Genomic DNA, 19,297 nt, shown 5'->3' on the forward strand with positions numbered 1-19,297 from the left:
ACGATTTTTGCAAACCTTTGGGGCTTGGTCGGCACGGGTTTTAATAGTGCTAGAAAGATAAAATTTCTTATTTGAGTATAGTTTAGCATTTATAAAAAATATAGATGGTATGCATTTCAAAATTTGAAAGAAAGAAAATTCTCATATAAGGGACACCCTGCTGAACGTGCATTCCTTGCCACTGCACAGACGTGTCTGGCTACCGACTTGGCGTGCCTTGCCACCACCTGGACGTGTTAGCGTGACCAACCGACTGGAAGTGCGTGCCTGACAAACCGACCGATGTGCATGGTCACCAACTTGACACAAATAGCTTACATCAGAACTTGCGTGGCCACAGACTGGATGTGTCTGGCTACTGGATGGAGGTGTCTAGCCAGCAACTGGATATTCCTGGCCACCAACTAGTCGTGTTAGTCTGACCGCAAACTGGAAGTGCCTGACCGTCCACTGGTCCACTGGATGTGCCTGATTAATCGACTGTCATGTGGATATTCTCTGAAAACACATGTCAAGGCATGTAAAGTACTCGCTTCGCCTTCTAAGCAGATTGTTGATTTTGATAAATGCTTGATATTTGCTTGTTTTTTTTGTACTTGTAGAATACACATAATTTTTTTTGTGATATTGTTGATTTTTTCTCGAACTTGTCCTTTTTTAATAGCAGTTTGAAGTGATATTTAATTAAATAAAAAAATTATTGACTAAGGATTGAACCAAGAAGTGAAATGAATCGAATCAATCACTGTTTTAATAAGCAAATTTTTTAATGATTTCTGTAATTTTTTTTCCCGAATTTGTAGCTTAACAATGACATTATTTTTTATATGGCGGCCAAGGTATCTAACAAGATGTTGGATGCCCAGGTAATAAAATAATTACTGCACACTAGCTGGCAAAATTAAACGTCTATGGTGACAGCGCCCTCTAGCAGATGACATGAGTACTATGAAGAACGCGGACCCAAGATGACTGCTATGACGTTGAACTGGCTTACGTTATATCTACCTTGGCATTAGTGGTGTGAGGTCAGTCTGCTGGTGGCTTCCGTGAAGGAAGGATCCATCTCTATTTTTAATCGAATGACATCACCAGGTTTGAACCGAAGACTCAGAGCTCCATGACAAACATGTTTTTACTAAAATTATATTAATTGAATTTTTTTATGAATATTAAAAATTTTTCTAATTTTTTGGATGGAGGAAAATTGCGGATTTTCAAGATGGCGGACGTGACAACACTATTCAAAATGACGGAGGTTCTAGAATCCAAGATTGCGAGTGTGACGTAAAGAAGATATTTATTACAATTTTATTTAAATTGTAATTAAGTTTCTATTTTTTTATTAATAATTTACATGTTTACTCTCGCCTGGAATCGAAACGAGGACTGGAATAGATTAAGTTACTAAATATTTGAAATAAGCAATTATATATTTTTGGAATTTTGTTTGGAATTTTTTGGTCAAAAATAAAGAATTTCAAGTTTAGTAACGGTCAAGGCTTAGGGCGGCTTGCTTTTATGAGTCTTAAGCCGCTGTTATGAATTTTCTATTTTATTTTAAGGCAAATTTATTTTGAGGCATTTTGATTTTTGAATTTTTGGATAATAAAACGGGAAATTGTTCTCTCAAAACGAGAAATTTTCCCACGAAAAATGGAAATTTTTGAGGAATGTTTGCACCAAGATGGCCGCAGTGACGTCTTAATCCTAGATGGTGACAGTAACTAAAAGTGCAACAGTGACGTCATAATTAGATATCCGCCGTGACGTAATGGCGGTCGGTCATTGAACCCATCCTCACCATCCTCAACCAGGAACCTGGGCCAGCTCCGGCCAATATATACTACTCATGTGGTATTTAGACCACGATTGTCTTGAGTTGTTTGTACTCTGAAGCTTCGGCTTATAACTGTGGGACGTAAAAATCTTTCATTAATTGTTATAGACATATCTCCCTCTTTTCCATAGTCATTTCGCAGGAAACTTGTCATTTAACTTCTGTTAACGTGGAAAACCACGAATGCTAGTCATTTAAAACAGCGACAATAATTATCACTTGTAGTGCTTTAGTTCATAAGTTTGGTCGTAGGTGAGTCTCTACCCACTATTTTATAAACAAAACAATCTTAGACTACATCAATAAAACCGTACGTGTATTCTATAGTACAGCCTCATGAGCCGTCTAAATTGAGTGAACTCATTTGCCAATCACTGGCTAGGCACAGACTTGCCCGACGCTAGCTGAACTGATAAATAAATAAACTTAAAATGTACTTTTTTTACGTAGGCCTTAATTTTTAAGGGACTTTCGGATTACCTCGCTTTCGTAAATTTAATTTCCGTAGTGAATAGGAAATATTTTCTGTTGTGGTTCGAGCCAAATCCAACTATGTTATAAAAAGAGTGACATAATAACAGTCTGCGTATTATAATTGCAGTGATTGGCATGCCAATCATTATATTCTCTTGTAAGTAGACTTTTTAACGTTTATTACAATAAATTAATATTCTATTAAGTCGTCTCAATTTTAGAACACCAAATATTTCATCTTTATTAATTACAGCGCTGACTGTGTTCAAAATGTTTTGATACATTTATTTTATTTTATAGGTTATTAACGTTCTCACCTTGTGCCGGCGGGCTTATTGGTGCTAAGCGTTTAAACTGATTCTAGAAATACCTATGCCAATGCCTTGAGTTTGAATTCCATCGGATTTAAATAGTTTCATCGCATTTTTACTTTAGCATTAATAATGATTGGCCAGTTTGTTATGAAATAATAGTTGCTTTTCAACGCTCCCGCTTTACGCCTGCGAGTCCGAAGCGGACGACCAACGAAACTATACAAAATATAATAAAATAAAGGCGCCCACATTTACGGCATACTCCGAATTCTGATCCGAACCCGTCCTAAGGCACTTAGCGACTTAAGCTACGTTCACCTGAAACAGTACTGGGAAATATCGCATATGAGTAGTCTTTTCTTATTGTACATTTGGATTACACTGTCTGCAGTCTTTCAGAAAGGCACTCTGTATTAATAGGCAGGCAAGGTAATTAATCCCTCCATTATGGACTGCTTTTTTTTTTTCTAAGCCTACATGTACCGCACACTATATATAAGACAAATAAATAAAAACATTTTATTAACGAACTATATATTTAATCTCCCGCTTTAAATATTTATCCCTAACTTTCGAATTTTATTGCACTGGCAGTTTTACATTCTAAGGAAGTACTGTGTTTGATTTCCGGCTAAGCAATTGTAAATAAATTAAAACACAGATATTTAATGCATGGTCAAAATGGCACAAGTATTACGGTAACCAAGTTTACTTGTGCCCTGTTGACAATGCACTAAAGACATTTTCTTCACAATATTTATTAGGAACTGACCCCCACCCTCTATAGGTACCAAGGCATATTTGACTCTTAACCATTGTGATGTCATGGCAGCCATATTGGATGCTACCATGTCGGATCTCACTCTTAGTTTGCAGTACAAAGTAAATTGTCATATGTTAAGTACACGACTAATTCTAAATTCTTAATTTTCAACCGTAAACCCATATTAACGCTCATTGATCCCCGATCAGTCCCGTACGTTAGTTCACCGCTCGCAATAGCAAGAAATAAAGAACATTATCTGAGAATTGTTAGTTTCATGGTTTTAGGGTATTTTAAATGTCGCTGACCTAAACGAAGCAATCTTTCATCCATTTCGATTGCAAACATGCGAAAACCTACCCAACCAAAAATTAATAATAAAAAAAGTTTTTGCTAGGGTTTTGTTTATGTATCTAATGTGCATTTTGCTATGAAATTAAAAAATGCATGAACGCATATGATTCGGGCATCCAAATTGGGGCCAGTGAATCTTTGTTTTTTCACCTCACAGCTATTCTGAACACGCCCAGCACTCAGCTTAGCACTCAACTTACTACAGTCATTGCCAGGGACATGTATATTGGCAGCAAATACAGACCTGTGGCGAGGAACTGTACGGATGGCCCAACTTTCGTTGGAAGAGGCCCGTGACACCGCATAGAGGAAACCTTTTGAAGGAAGGCAGGACAAACCGATGATAATTACTTGATTGTTTTAATTTCTGGTGTAGTAATTTTGGTTGGTTATTTGGGGCCAAATAATTTTATTAATTGTTAACTGCCTTCATTATTAGTGTAAATAAATAACTTAACTACATCTTGGCTTCATTTTCACGAATATGACTTCAACCCAGATGTCAAGTTGTATTTAGACTCTGGCTACGAAACTCTACGATTTAAATAAATAGCTTATTTAGTTAAAAAATAAATATATAAAATACATAGTTATTTAATAAACTTGTTACAATTTGTAATATATATATATATATTACATATTCTTTGGACGATTGTCGCAGATGGCTAGTTGTCACAAAATTCACATTTTTTTTTCCGTTATGAATGGTAAATGTTAACAGATGTGGTTATTACAAATTACTTATTAGATATTTTTCTACTATGAAAATTTATTACAAATGATAGCACACTGTTAAATTTATTTATTTTCACTCCCAAAGGCCAGTCAGCAAGTATGACATCTTACCCCAATGTTGGGGCAAGTTGTCACTTAGTGAGGGGCTTGTCGTCACAAAGTAAATTAATCAGTTACCACATATTGCATGATTATTTGTTATATCAGAAAATTAACATCAAACGTTTTTATACTTAATTGCAACAGTATTTAGTTCATTACTTGTCTCTGTTAAAATTGATGAAACTATTTGTGATTACAAAACCAAACAATATTTTAAATAGTTACCTAACTTAAACTAAACACTTTATTCCGAGTAATCAGATTCACAATCGTGGCACACAAAATAGCAAATTTGTGAGCTACTCTTGTGTGTACATTTTTCGTGAGCCCACATTTGACATTGTTCTCCTGGAACACTGTCTGAAAGGTTCTTCACACACAAAACAAAATGCATAGCTACCTTCAGACGATTCAGCTGCACGAGTGGAGCTTGCTTTCATGATTTCCTTGGATTTCGAAAATGTTGTTTTACCATGCACGTATTTCAAATAACGGTAGTTAACTATTAACTGATTCCAGTTCTCCCCCCAACACTTGACTTTCTGATAGTTTCGAGCTAGTGTTCTGTAAGTTATGTCAAACAACTGGCCAGCTTTCATAAAGGAAATCGGGTGATTTTTATCTTTAACAGCTTTAGCAACGCCTAGTAATACATCAAGCGGGGAGCTTTCCCCTATCAGTCTTCTGCTTACACGTCCGCACCATCTATAAGAATAAAGTAAAATAAAAATATCTATGTATGTCTTTAGCAAATAAAACTTCAAATAAGTATAATTTGTGCAAAACTTAATAATTGCACCTTACTTTTTTTTAGTTCATAAAAGTGAAAATAATCGTATTGTTAAATTGTATGATTGATTGTTTTATCATGATTTCAAAAGAGTCCCTTAAGTAAGTCGTTGGCCATTATCATGAGCCACTTTATGAAAACCAGTTGATGCTTATCCCTAACATTATACTATTAATGTAAATATTTTTTATTTAAAAAAAAGTCAGTAAGCTATTTAACATTTCTTCGCTACATGGGGCAAGTTGTCACAGTGACAACTTATCCCCTGGTTCCTTGTGATAACTTGCCCCAGAACACCGTAATTCATTTATTTTGCAACACTATCTAAAGTTTTTCAAATGAATAATATTACTGTACATTATTTTGTATCAAAAGTTTATAGAATACGAATATTTAAATTTCTTAACTAATGTCAAGGAACATACGCCGTGACTGATGAAGTAGAACGTTTTTACTCACTCTTATCATGCACACAAACATAGTTTTTCTGAAGAAAGAAAGCGGCGGTCAGCATGTAGTTCATCTGTGGATGAAGATATTTACATTCTATCCATTAGAAACGTCTACATAAAGTGTGTGACAACTTGCTCTTGTAACAAATAGCCCCGGTCTCCCCTACTGGAAGCATGTGGTCTTAAGTGCGTAAGTCGGTTTGTTATTTGCTTCAGTGTTGCTCTTTGCTGTCGTCGTTGGTCGTCCAGAATTGATTGCATGTTCTCTTATTTTACTGTATACATTGTCTGTCCATTTTGATGATAATTTTTTATATTTTAATGTACTGATTTAATCCCTTTTGCAGAATTTTTAGAGTAGTGTAGATTTTTGAAAACCGCTTTTTTTTTGTTTATATGTATACCAAACCAGGTGTTTTTTTTTGCAACACAAATGCCGATGGAGTAAGTCCATCGATAGCATGTGTATTCTGGTTTGTTCTCTGTTTATCACTAGATAAGGGCGGTGTACGAGGCTATGGACAAGTTCTGCGACCTGCCGCATGAAGACACCCACAAGTACATCAGGAAGCCTCCCGACAATCACGGCTACGTTCCTTCCGGCCTCGAGAAGTAAGTTATCCCACCACCCTGCCGCTGAAACAGTGCGTCCTAGCCAGAGGGTAGTTTATTTACATAAGGCCACAAATCTCATAAAAAAAAAAATGGCTGTGTCATCGACACGGCCGTGTGTTGTACGTGAATACGTGTACGTAACAGGTGTATATATACACCTGTTATATATATATATATTCACTGTAACTATTTTACACTAAGGATTTATATACTTATGCAATCGATAAATTTTGACGAGATCTGGCGATTGAAACCTAAACGAACGTCGTAGCTTCTCCGAGTCAAAAGTTATACTAAATGGAAATCTCGAAACGCAGCAAAATGACCTCAAAATGGCGGCGCTTCCTCCTCCACCGCGCGCGATGCGTGACAGTCCTCACTTAGCGTAACGAATTCTTTGATCTTTTAGCTATACAGTGGTGTAATTAAATTTTGGATGGAGATGGTAGATATGTAGCTGCAACACTAAACTCTACCCCCCGATTTTGTTATCTTTAGTTTTTTTAATTGCCTCCCATTATGGAAGCAATTTTAAAGACTTATTCATGTCAAAAAGCATGAAATATCCATAACAGATGACAGAAACAAAGTTGTGTACAGTACGATGAAGGTGATGGACGTGTCATTAAAAGTTTCTTAATATAGTGAAAATATCAAGCATAAAACATTATTTTTGGAATATTAATTCAATTTAAAATAGTAATTTTTACCAGTGCTGTTTCTCATTTTGATTTTCTTAGGCAAATATCGCCTTTAAAAATTAAGAGTACAAAAATAAAAATGATGAGGGTCCATAAAACATCCACATAATAAGCTAGAAAGATGAGGGAACATTTATTTGTACAGTAGTCGGCTATTATATTTATGATTTATAATTACATATTCTTTTTATACTCGGCTGTTACATGTCAAATGTATCACAAGAATGTTATAAATATGTCAAGTTGTCAAAATAACTTTTTGCTTCAAAACAAAATATTTCGAGGTGTGCAGATCATTGTATTTTGCTCTTGAGATGAGTTTGAGATTCATGTATGCTATTGACGGAAGTCTAAAGCTGCCTTCTGGTAGATAATTTTTTTTTGTGATATAACAACATGAATCTCTGGACCATTGTAGGTTTCTAGATGAATCATCATTCGTGAGTGGTGGTCATTAACAGTCAATTCTTTCACTGGCCTTGTTTGAAAGGGACACTCAGGCATGTATATATGTGGGAGAAACTCGGTCCACTTTTTGAAAATATCTTGGTTTTCACAAGAAACCATCATAAACTGTGAAGGCTTAACCCTGGTATTTTCAACAACACTGATCTATTCACATGGTAGCTTAAAGTGTGTTTTATGGTTCAGAATACACATTTTGGTCATACTCCAAATACGAATGTCCGCGAACTGGAAAAATAACTTTAATTTTTGTAATTTTCTTTACAAAATGAACAATGTATTGCAGTATTCTAAAGACTGTGAAGTTCTTATTCTGTCCAGATCATTACTCACAGAATATTGTCAGTTCTTTAACATCAAGGCTCATGTGGTTGAAAATAAAATACCATAAACATTGAGCAAATGTCATCGGCTCCTTTCTCCCCATACACTTCTGCATAAATGTAGAAGATAGCATGAGATGTAGAGGGAACATGTATATTAAACATATTAAATGACAGCTGTCTGCGGTAATAAACATCATCATTTGTTATGTTGGGGACATGCAATATTTTTTCCAAAATCCATGACAAACGCTTTCTTGGTTTTATGCTTTTGTGATTCGATTCTTTCTGCCCTTTTCCGCTTGTAAAATGTGTCTGCCTTCTTGAGATGAAGTTCTTTTTCAAAGTTTAACGTCCGTAATTCTAACGTGAGCTGGGTGTTGATAAATTCCTTTAAATTCTTTTCGATACTTTCAATTTTCACCACCAGTTCATCGCATGTACTACACCTATCAAACCTAGAATAGCTGAATGCAATGTTGAACTTAGTGTTAAGATTGCTCTATATTTCTCATAAGACACTTTGTTATTGAGGAATCGTTCCAGGAACGTGGTATGCATTTTTGTCACATTAAGCTCACTAGATAAATATATTTTCTGTGTTTTTTTAAGACTATAGTGACAATGTCTCATTTTGATTGATTGGATGTGTTTCACAATAAAGCCCACTGTCTCTTCTGGATGTCTGTTAGCCTTTGCACCGTGTTTTCCCCTCTTATCTAAAGGAGCTGAGCCTGTTTTCTTTAGTCCACTTTGCAAGGTTTGCAGATGTTTTGCTGTGATGCCACATTATGATAAAAATGTTTTGTAGCAAACCGGTACCCCACACACATCGTTATTTCTGACAACTCTCATTTTATACGAATATGAAAAAGAATGGAAATCTGCCTCTTACTCTGCTTTGTTTGGACGATGACGTTGAACAGGCTTGCATGTAATCAACCCACATATATATCATTGATTGTTCGTCACATGACTAATTCATTCAATTTCAAAACAATTCATTTTCTCTCATCAGGTGTGAGCGACATGAAAAATTCTACTTTATTACAATGACAATCCTCCCCTGTTTCGTAGCTATATAACCTCAATTGTTTCAATACATCTTGCATTCACCCATACGACTCTCTTTTCCTTGTACAAATCAATGCTCACCCCTCTTCCAACTTAACCATATTGTACGTGACAGTGGTAATGTCGGTAGACGCGCAAGTGGAATACACAAACTTATAATCTGCTACGATTTTTTTATGGAGCCCCGAAAAAAAAAAGAAAAAAAAATATTTATATTACCAGGAACACCCACTTGAGCGTTTGGATCGTCTTGTGTAGTGTTACTGTCTTTGTTGATACTCATCTTTTTACCATACAACCACGAGACTCTAATCTTTCTTGCCCAGTGCAACAAAATTTAAACTGCTTGTAAATGCACACACACTTATATCCCAGTGTGTAACTTTGGTGGGATTCTGCATAACTCAAAACAGTTCAAAACTTCAGCTATCCCAATCTCTGGTTAAAATAGATCCTCATCCTTTTATTCCTGGACTCTTCAAATTGATATAGGCGGTTAGTGGCTTTATGAACTATATCTCAATTTACACATGGAATCACTTCCCAAAATGTTTCAAGTGTGTTTCTGAACAACCTGTACGTAACTTATGGCTAATCTTAAGTGAGTAACATAATAATAAAGAAGAAAAAAACAAGCTTGACCATCAACTGCTTGTACAGCTCTGGGTGTTAACGTGCCATTTACAAACTATTGTAACTACAATTTAGGATTAATTATTTGTAATAAAATATGTGATACATTTCTTGTGTGCTAGCTGATTTGGAGAATACAGCAACCCTTTTATTGTTTTTTTTTTTGGAGTCAGAGATATACACTGATAACCCTAGAAATACATGTCAGTCTCTTCAGGCATAAATTAAAGTTTTAAATATCTTCTTTAACCTGTTTGTGAATCAGGTTGATCTATACTAAGCAGGTATTTAAAATAATTAACAAGAACTTTGATAGTAGGAGGAACATAGGAGTACTGAATTTACTTAAAGGTCACACCCTCCCCTCCTTATGTTCCTACCATAACTTTCTATTCTCCCCAACCATCTCTCCTCTCTTCATTCTTTGCTTCCTTCTCCGCCTTCCCCTTCTCCATCACTTTTCGTTTTGTATTCCATACTTAATTGTAGAACCATAATGTGTAATGAACGAGAAGATTTTTGATTGGCTGCTGGATGAGAATCAAATTTAGGTATTAATCCACTGTATTGCGGTGTTCCAGAGTCTGGGAACAAACATTTTAACATACCAAATTTCGGATGCATTATGTTTTTAAATTGTCTGCTTGAAAGATCCAATAGTTTTAAAAAGTACACTGGTAGACTCCAGTAATGTTTTTTTTTACCCTTAAAGCCACCTCTGAGTAAATTTTAGCTACCCTCGAAAAAAAGTAGTTAAATAAATCTGGTGCTGGTTGAACTATGTATTGTTACGAATAGAGTACCTCGATACACGCGAGGTTCGGAGCTGGCTGGCGGTCCCGCACGGCTACTGAAGGGTCCTCGCTACCCACCCCTTCCGCTGCCCGCGCACCGTCCCGCCTCGAGCTATTGTCATCTTTAGCTGTCTGGGAATTCCGAGCTTACAGAAGCCGCCGCGGGGAGTGATGTGAATAAGCGTCGTTGTTCTGGGTGTTTCGGGCGTCGGGTCAGTCCGGAATGACGCGACACGTCACAGCCGCTCTCGTCCCTTCGAGAAGGATGCCACGGTTATATAAGCGACGACACCGGCCGCCGCGGGAGTTCCAAGAGTTCGGAGAGTTCCGCGAGTGAAGGGAAGTTCTACATTGAGAGCAGCGCGACGAGGAGCGATGGGATCGTGACAGTGTGACTGAGTGGTGCGAGGTTGTTTGTGTGACAGGCGCGAGGTAAGGGGTGAATCACTGTCGAGCCTAACTCCAGTGATGAGTGTGAACTGTGTAACTTGACAGACATTGAGTGACTTGCGAATAAACATTTTTAAGTGAAAGTGATTTTTTAAGTACAATTATTTATTATTAATGTAAATACTATTATTTAATAAAACTGTAGTAAAACTTTTTTGGGCTATTCCTTACGAAACCAGTTACCCCATATTATACTCGTAACAATATATATATATATGAACATGTAAGATTAAAAAGGGAAAGATACCATTTTTTTTGGCCAACATGAGTTGAAATAGCCAGTGTGTTGCTTTATTTAAGACACATATTTTCGCATTAAAAAAGGAAAGGATCCTTTCATAATTATGCTGTAGGAGCATATTTAAGTTTTGACTGAGGTTAAGAAAGGAAACCTTCCAGGAATCTTTCCCGTCTTATTCTCAGCGGTGTTCAGTTCTTTTTACTGCCAACAGAGCGCTCAGTGATTTAAACACACCTGCTTTTTAGTCGTGTGTTGCTTTTGAGGTTATGTTTGTTATCAATAGCTTGTTTTATTTATGATTGTGTTACCATTTAAGAAGTGTTTCAAACAATGTCTGACGCTTCAGAGTCTGAAAAAATTCCCATGAAAAATAGAAGAGGATCCGGAAATATTATAGAAATAATGAAAACAGTAAGTCAAACAGGGGAAAAGTTTGTGACAAGACATGGCAGGTTAGTTGAGCAAAAGCAAACTGGACTCGACTGTGGATGCAAGAAAATGTGCACTGCCAACTTTAATGATGATCAAAAAGGAAAGATAATTCAATATGTTTATAGCGGTAGACCAAAGATTGAACAAGATACTTATCTGTTTGGTCTGATAGAACGACGTCGGCCTAAAGGCCGTGATTCAAAAACATTTTCTTCCTCTTTTAAGTACTTTGCTATGAAATATTCCGACCGAGTAGAAGTTTGCCGTAAAGCTTTTATGAGCTTGCATGCTGTTTCAAATAAGGTGGCTTATCGGCTAACACAAATTTTAGCAAAAGACGAGCAACCTACTTAATAAAGGGAAAACATGATAACCATAACAAAATTCACAATGATGTTTTAATTAAAGCTAAAGGAACACATCGTTTCTTACCCCAAAACAACCTCCCACTATTTTTCAACTCCTGTACATATTTAAGGCTGGGCTGACATGCACAAATGTGTACGAATTGGTGCTAGAAAAACATCCAGAACTCATAGTAAAATATGAGTACTTCTTCACGTATTACAAGGAAAACAATGCCTACCGATTTGGTAGGCCTCAAGTTGATGTGTGTTCCACGTGTGAAGACCTAAATATAAAAATAAAATCATCAACTTTGAATGACAATACTAAATAAGCAACTGTAACTGAATTGATGGTTCATACAAGGAAAGCATGTAAATTTTACAAGAATATTCAAGAACTAACAGAGATATGCTCAGTAGTGTATAAATGGGGCTCCGGCGCCTGAGTTCTGGGTGCGGATTGATCATTGTTTAAATTTTTTCCTCCTATGTCACGGCGGCCATCTTGGATGACCTTTGACCTCGATGCGTTATTATTGCGTGTACAATGCGTGGTCATTGCATGTCCAGTGCATACATTGCATGTTTTTTGTGTACATTGCATCCAGTGTGTGTACTGTGTGTTTATTACTGTGTGTACTATGTGTGTACTGTGTGTTCAGTGTGTGTACTGTGTGTTTAGTGTGTGTACTGTGTGTTTAGTGTGTGTACTGTGTGTTCAGTGTGTGTACTGTGTGTTCTTTTCTTTTGTACCTCTTTGTCTTGATAAAACATTTTTCAGAGATTCTTGGTCCTATTGTAAGCATAAAACATGATATGTTGGTCTAATTGATTGTAATTGATTTTATGATACTTTAGGTCTGACCATTCGAAGACTTTGACTTGTCTGGTTGACATATGTTATATTAGCTTTCGACGAAGATGGTCATGAGGTTCGGAAATGTTTGGTCTATACGACTGACATTTTTCATGACCTGGTGTGGTCTGAAGACACTTGGCCTATCTGTATAGCATTTTACATGAACTGGTCGGAATGTATTCTAATTATCGAAAAATTAGACTTCCATTTTAGGCATAGCAGCTACGTATTTAAATCGCTGGACAACTATTTTGTCTAGAGATGATTTTCGTAGAGTGAATGATTAATAAACTCCACGAAAGGTAATGGGAAACAATATAAAATTTATTTTAAGCTATAGTTGTCCTTAATACTGGCCGAGAATCAAAACAAGGATGGAAATCTATCGCACTAATCATAATTTTAATAAGTGAATTTTTTTATGAATTTTGGAATTTTCCCGAATTTCTAGGTCAATAAATAAAAACTTCCAAGATGGTGGCATTATTGGCTTATGGGAGGCTGGTAGTAGAGGAATTTAAGCTGCTTTTAGGAGTTTGAACATGATTTATTTAATAAGTATTTTTACATAAAATTAAAATATTTGCAACGGTCAAGGATCGAAGCAAGGACAGGAATCCATCAATTCAATCAGTAAATTAATGAATGATTTTTTTTTAATTTTGAACTTTTTCCCGACTTGCTAGATTAATTATTACGAATTTTCAAGATGACTGAAATAACTACTTACTGAAGGCTGGTAGACTAAGAGCCTATGCTAAATTTAGGATTTTGAACATGATTTATTGATTGATATTTTTATGTAAAATTAAAATTACTATTGCATCACCGAGGGATCGAAACAAGGACACGAACTAATCCAATCAATCATTATATTAATTGCAAATTTATTTAATGAATTTTGGAATTTTTCCCGAATTTCTGGTTAAATAATTGCAAATTTACAAGATGGCATGCAAATTTCAAGATGGCGGACGACACAGTAATAATAAATACTTCACTCTATTGGACAAAAATTAAACTAATATGATGGTAGTATATTCTATCACTCGAAAACAACATGTTGGACTCCAGCAGACGAAAAAAAAGATGGCGGACATGATACCTTGGCATTAGTGGTGGGAGGTCAGTCTGTCGGTGGCTTCTGTGGAGGAAGGATCTGTCATCATTTTTTTATTTTTTCCCTCACTGGGTTCTAACGTAGGACTCCGTGACATAAGTGATTTTTAAATAGTATTTTACTAGAGTTTGATTAATTTTTTTATAAATTTTAAATTTTTTCCCGATTTTATAGCATAAAAATTACGGATTTTAAGATGGCGGCTGTAATGGAAATTGCAACGATCTAGAATCCAAGACGGTGTCCGTAACGAAACATGCAACGATTATGTCACAGTCCTAGATGGTGGGTATAATGAAATGTGCAACATTTCTAGAATCCAAGATGACTACCATAACGATATGTGCAACAGTTTTTTAATATATTTTATTAAAATTTAATTAATTAATTTTTATGAATTTTAAAATATTTACTCTTTATAGCATAAAAATTACATATTTATAATATGGCGGCCGTAACGATAATTGCAATGATCTAGAATCCAAGATGGTGTCCGTAACGAAACGTGCAATGATTATGTCACAGTCCTAGATGGTGGGTATAATGAAATGTGCAACATTTCTAGAATCCAAGATGGCTACCATAGCGATATGTGCAACAGTTTTTTTAATATATTTTATTAACATTTTATTAATTAATTTTTATGAATTTTAAAATATTTACTCTTTTTATAGCATAAAAATTACAGATTTATAATATGGTGGCCGTAACGATAATTGCAGCGATCTAGAATCCAAGATGGTGTCCGTAACGAAACATGACACGATTATGTCATACACATCCAAGATGGTGGGCGTAACTAATTGTGCAATGTTTATAGAATACAAGATGGCAACTGTACCGAAATGTGCAATGGTTTTTTTAATATATTTAAATAATTAAATGTTTTATTAATTTTAAAAATTTTCCCGATTTTCTAGCATAAAAATTATAGAAATTCAAGATGGCGGGCTTAACGAACATTGCAACGATCTATAATCCAAGGTGGCGGGCGTAACGAAAGGTGCAGCATTAGTGAGCGGGGAGCTCGATTTCAAGATGGCGGATCCAAAATGGCGGTCGTGGTCAAAGGTCAAGGGCATCCAAGATGGCCGCCGTGACATCACAATCCAAGATGGCGGTCGGAGAAAAAACAAATGTAAACAATCATTAATCCGCACCCAGAACCCAGGCGCAGTAGCCCCATTTATACACTACTATGCTCTAATATAAATTATGTACATGGAATCTGCTTTGAATTTTATGCAAAGTCTTGCTTTGCCATGCATGCCTGTTCAGCAAATGTTTTATTTAAGGAAGTTATGGCTTAACGTGTTTTGTGTTCATAGTTTAGGAGATAGAAAAGCTACTATGTTCACCTACCATGAAGGAGTGGCAAATAAAGGAGCAAATGAGGTGTGTTCTTTATTGTATGACTATATTAGTAATGGTGTTGACTCTCATGTAAAAATTCGACACGTGTTCAGTTGACTCGTGTCCCGGGCAAAACAGGAATTACATTTTGGTGAGATTTTTCCTATCTCTTACACCATTACGAGACGATTTAATGAAGTGCATGTATTTTTCCCCATTAGAGAACACAGTTTTCACCCCTAGGAACGAAACTTTGGTATTATTAAGAAAAGTATGAAATGCCACTATAGGATTTATTCCCTTGATCAATACAAGAATATGATTAGCACTGCCAAAACCAAGCAGCTTTTGTTTGAGGTGATATCTGTATCCAATGAACAAATTATGAACTTCAAAGCCCGGTGGCTGACCTTTTCCAAAGGCTTGTGCTATTGTTCAAACCAAACAGCCTTTTTAAAATAAGTACCTACAGACACATTCACAGCAGCAAAAAGGGGATATGTTACAGCTCACACTTTTATAGACAGGCTGCATGCACAGTGGTGTTTTTAAACTGTACAGAGGTGGTGAAGCATACCCTCCTGTTGAAAAGGCATACAATGGAATTGTTCCCATAAAAAAAAGAAAAAAATCCAGGTTATTGCCAAAGTGGTTTTATATGTACCAGAACACTCAAGATGGTTTTACAATAACGTTTTAGAGTGGCCTACTGGTGGATATGCGAACGAAGACAGTGAGTAAAGGCAAAGACCAATATCTCATCTATTTTAGTATTATAACATGTGTGAGTAATGTTTAAATTTATATGCTTAACAACAATACAGTAAAAGCTTTAAGCTTAAACATTGCTTTTTATATTTATTTTTTACTTCAATGTCTGTTGAGATCAAAAATGGAACGATTCCACCATTTTTAAACTCATATCACGGCCATTATAACAACATAATGGTTTGTTTCTTAAGGTTATAAGGTTCAACCTTCTATTAGGAAGTTTCATTATTCAACTTTTAGTTTGGTTACTATGACTTTTTTTTCGGTTTCCCAAAAGTTTGGTTATGTGGAATCTTTCCCTTTTTAATCTCACCCGTTCATATAAAAAAATAAGATGTTGGTATGCATGTATGTATGACATCTATAAACTCCGACACTGTTTGGCCGATCGCCATTAAAATTTATATACGTAAATATTTGAACACAGAAAATATTTTCGCGATATCCATTTTGTTTTAACTCTTCACTAGATGGCACTGGAGCGCATCAACTTCTGAACTGTTCTACCGATCGCCACAGGTAAACAGAAAATCATAGGTCGTAGACATACAAAAAGTGATTGTGTGTTATTTCTCTATGTCCACCACACTGTCATATAGGGCTATCATCCTGTGTTGAGCACATGCAACACCGTGTACTGCAGCTATGAAAAACTATTATTTTTTAATTTGTATCACACGCAACTGAACTATCTTTGGATGTCTAATCTTTCAATTATTTATACAATACATATTTTACATATTGTTACAAGCGCAAGCAGGGTTGCGACGCGCGCCGCGTTCTGTGCTGGCTGGCGGCCCCACAGGATCGCTGACGTCATGTGCCATCCATTGAAGTAAGACATGCCACGCGTGCCTGGGTGGATTACAAGGGTTGTCGCTCCCCCCCCCCCCCCCCTCTTTCTCTCCTCTTCGCTCCGCGCCCGGCGCCCTGCCTCCCTGTGGGAATTCCGCGGGCCATCGCGCGAGCTTCCGATGCCCTTCTCGACGCTTCGGGCGTCGGGTCGGCACAGGATGACGCGACTGGCCCAAGCCACGATCGTCACTTCTAGAAGGGCGCCAGGGTCTATATAAGCCGGGACGCCGGCCTCCACGACAGTGTGGCTCGGCGAAGGGAAGTGCGACGGCGGCGACGGAGTGCGATGAGAGTGCAGCGACGGAGGTCCACGAGGAGTGCTGCGGCGAGAGTTGCGCGAGGTGTGCGGCCCAGCGAGGTGTGCGGTGTGTAAGGACTTGTAATACTGAGTGTGAGTAATTGATTCGTAGGCATTTTAAATAAGGCTATGTATTAGTGTTGCAAATATTAGCAGTCAATAAAACTGTGCAAAAAAAATAATTGGGCTATCTCTATACGAACCCAGTTCTTCCAACTCAACGATTATTAAAATCGTAACTATATTAACAAATAATAACAAATACTGATTGTGACTGTGATTAGTAATTGTTGAGTAACTTTAATAATAACAAATAATGATTTTGATTAATAACACATGTCTACAAATTTTTTTAAAGTTTTTTTGTTAAATGGTTAATATTTGTTTTAATTGTCTTAAAAGTAATAGAAAACGGTATTCGTATTTTATATATATATATATATATATATATATATATATATATACACACACACCACGTCACATTTATCAGATTTAGATGATATAGTATTTGAATACGAAAAAGAACAAAACAAAAATTTAATGAAATGAATGAGAATGGTTTTAGAATATTTTATAAAGTTTTGTTGAGTCTATAACTATTAAAATACGTTAAGGTATACATGAAGAAAACAATTAATAATAAAGTTTTCTTTTTGAAAAAAGCTGCGTTTTGTTGGTTTTCGTTTATGATTTTTTTTATTTCATCTCTGTGTATCATCCAGCAATAGTCCGCCATCATATTAACGTCCCAACGGCCTTGATATCTTCTTTCCATCTCTTTTATGTCCTGTTGAAACCGTTCACCTTGTTCTTCACTGTAGTCGCCTAGCTTTTTTGGGAAACAATGTGAGACTTCAAAAAAATGAATTTTCAGACTCATATTACAGCCAAAATTTTTATAGGCGTTAAACATTTCTTGGACAATATTTTTATACGCAGGATCTTTTTTGTTGCCTAGAAACTTAGATACATTTTTAAAGCCATGCCAGGCATTTCGTTCCAAGGTTGTCATTACTTTTTCAAATTCTGTATCCCTAATCAGTTTCCTGATATCAGGTCCCGTAAATATTCCCTCTTTCAACTTCGCATCAGATAAGCTAGGGAAACATGAACAAAGATACTTGAAAGTATTTCCATCTTGTGGTAATGCCTTTACGAACTGTTTGATCAAACCAAGTTTGATGTGAAGTGGTGGAAGAATATTTTTTCGGGATCCATCAAGCATGGTTTGATGACATTTTTTTACTCCAACTTTCAATTCCATTCTAATTTTTTAATCAGTTTTTTTCCCAATGAAAATTTCTTGCTTTACTGTCCCATTCACAAATATAACAGGGGAATTTTGTGTAGCCTTGCTGTCGACCATGAAGAATGCATATGATTTTTAAGTCACTGCAAACTAACAATTTGTGTTCGGTGTATTTTATTTTCTCCAAAACATTTTTCAAGTTTTCGTAAGTTTCTTTAAGATAAACTGAGTGAGCTACATGTATCGATGCAAATTTATTGCCTATATGCAAAACGACAGCCTTTAAGCTTATTTTTGAAGAATCTATAAAGTGTCGCCATTCTTGTGTATTGTATTCGATATTGAATTTTTGTATTAAACCGCCAATATCACAGCAAAATACTAAATTATCCTCTTATAATACTCCACAAATTCTTGTTCTCTGCTTCGATACCAGTAAAATGTAGTTGCAGCACCTAATACATTATTTGTTTTAGTCGAAAACCGAGAAGTTCTGCAGCGTCCTTAGGTAATCCAAGATCCCGTACCAAATCATTCAGTTCTTGCTGTTTTAAAGGTTGAAGGTCATTTGTAGGGTGAAAAATTTGATCACTGCTTTGCAGATGATCACTTTGTTCTGAGTTTTGTGATAAATGCGTTTCGAAGCTGTTAGTGTTAGTAGGAACTGGTATGGGTAATTCGGGTCCATGTGGAACTGGCTTTGTTACAGAGGAAACATCAGGATACACAATTTTGGCGCGGTTTTTAGAATTATATCCTGTCACATTGGTCAAACAAAAATAACAATCATCTGTATGATTTTTTTGTTCCCACCACAACATAGGAATACCGAATGACCATGTCTTAACTCTTCAACAAGCCGGCATACTGTATGCGGAACCCACTGTTTCTCT

General features: G+C 36.1%; 1 protein-coding gene across 1 annotated transcript in view; it reads left to right on the forward strand.

Annotated features, from left to right (window-relative positions):
* Nucleotides 1-19,297, forward strand: part of LOC134531006 (uncharacterized) — a 185,711-nt gene that overhangs the window by 137,426 nt on the left and 28,988 nt on the right. Inside the window, exon 3 of the mRNA XM_063366435.1 lies at nt 6,321-6,436. Coding sequence (XP_063222505.1) covers nt 6,321-6,436 — 116 coding nt within the window. The remainder of the gene's footprint in view (nt 1-6,320; nt 6,437-19,297) is intronic.

Source organism: Bacillus rossius, chromosome 3, assembly GCF_032445375.1.
Source record: "Bacillus rossius redtenbacheri isolate Brsri chromosome 3, Brsri_v3, whole genome shotgun sequence".
NCBI lineage: Eukaryota > Metazoa > Arthropoda > Insecta > Phasmatodea > Bacillidae > Bacillus > Bacillus rossius.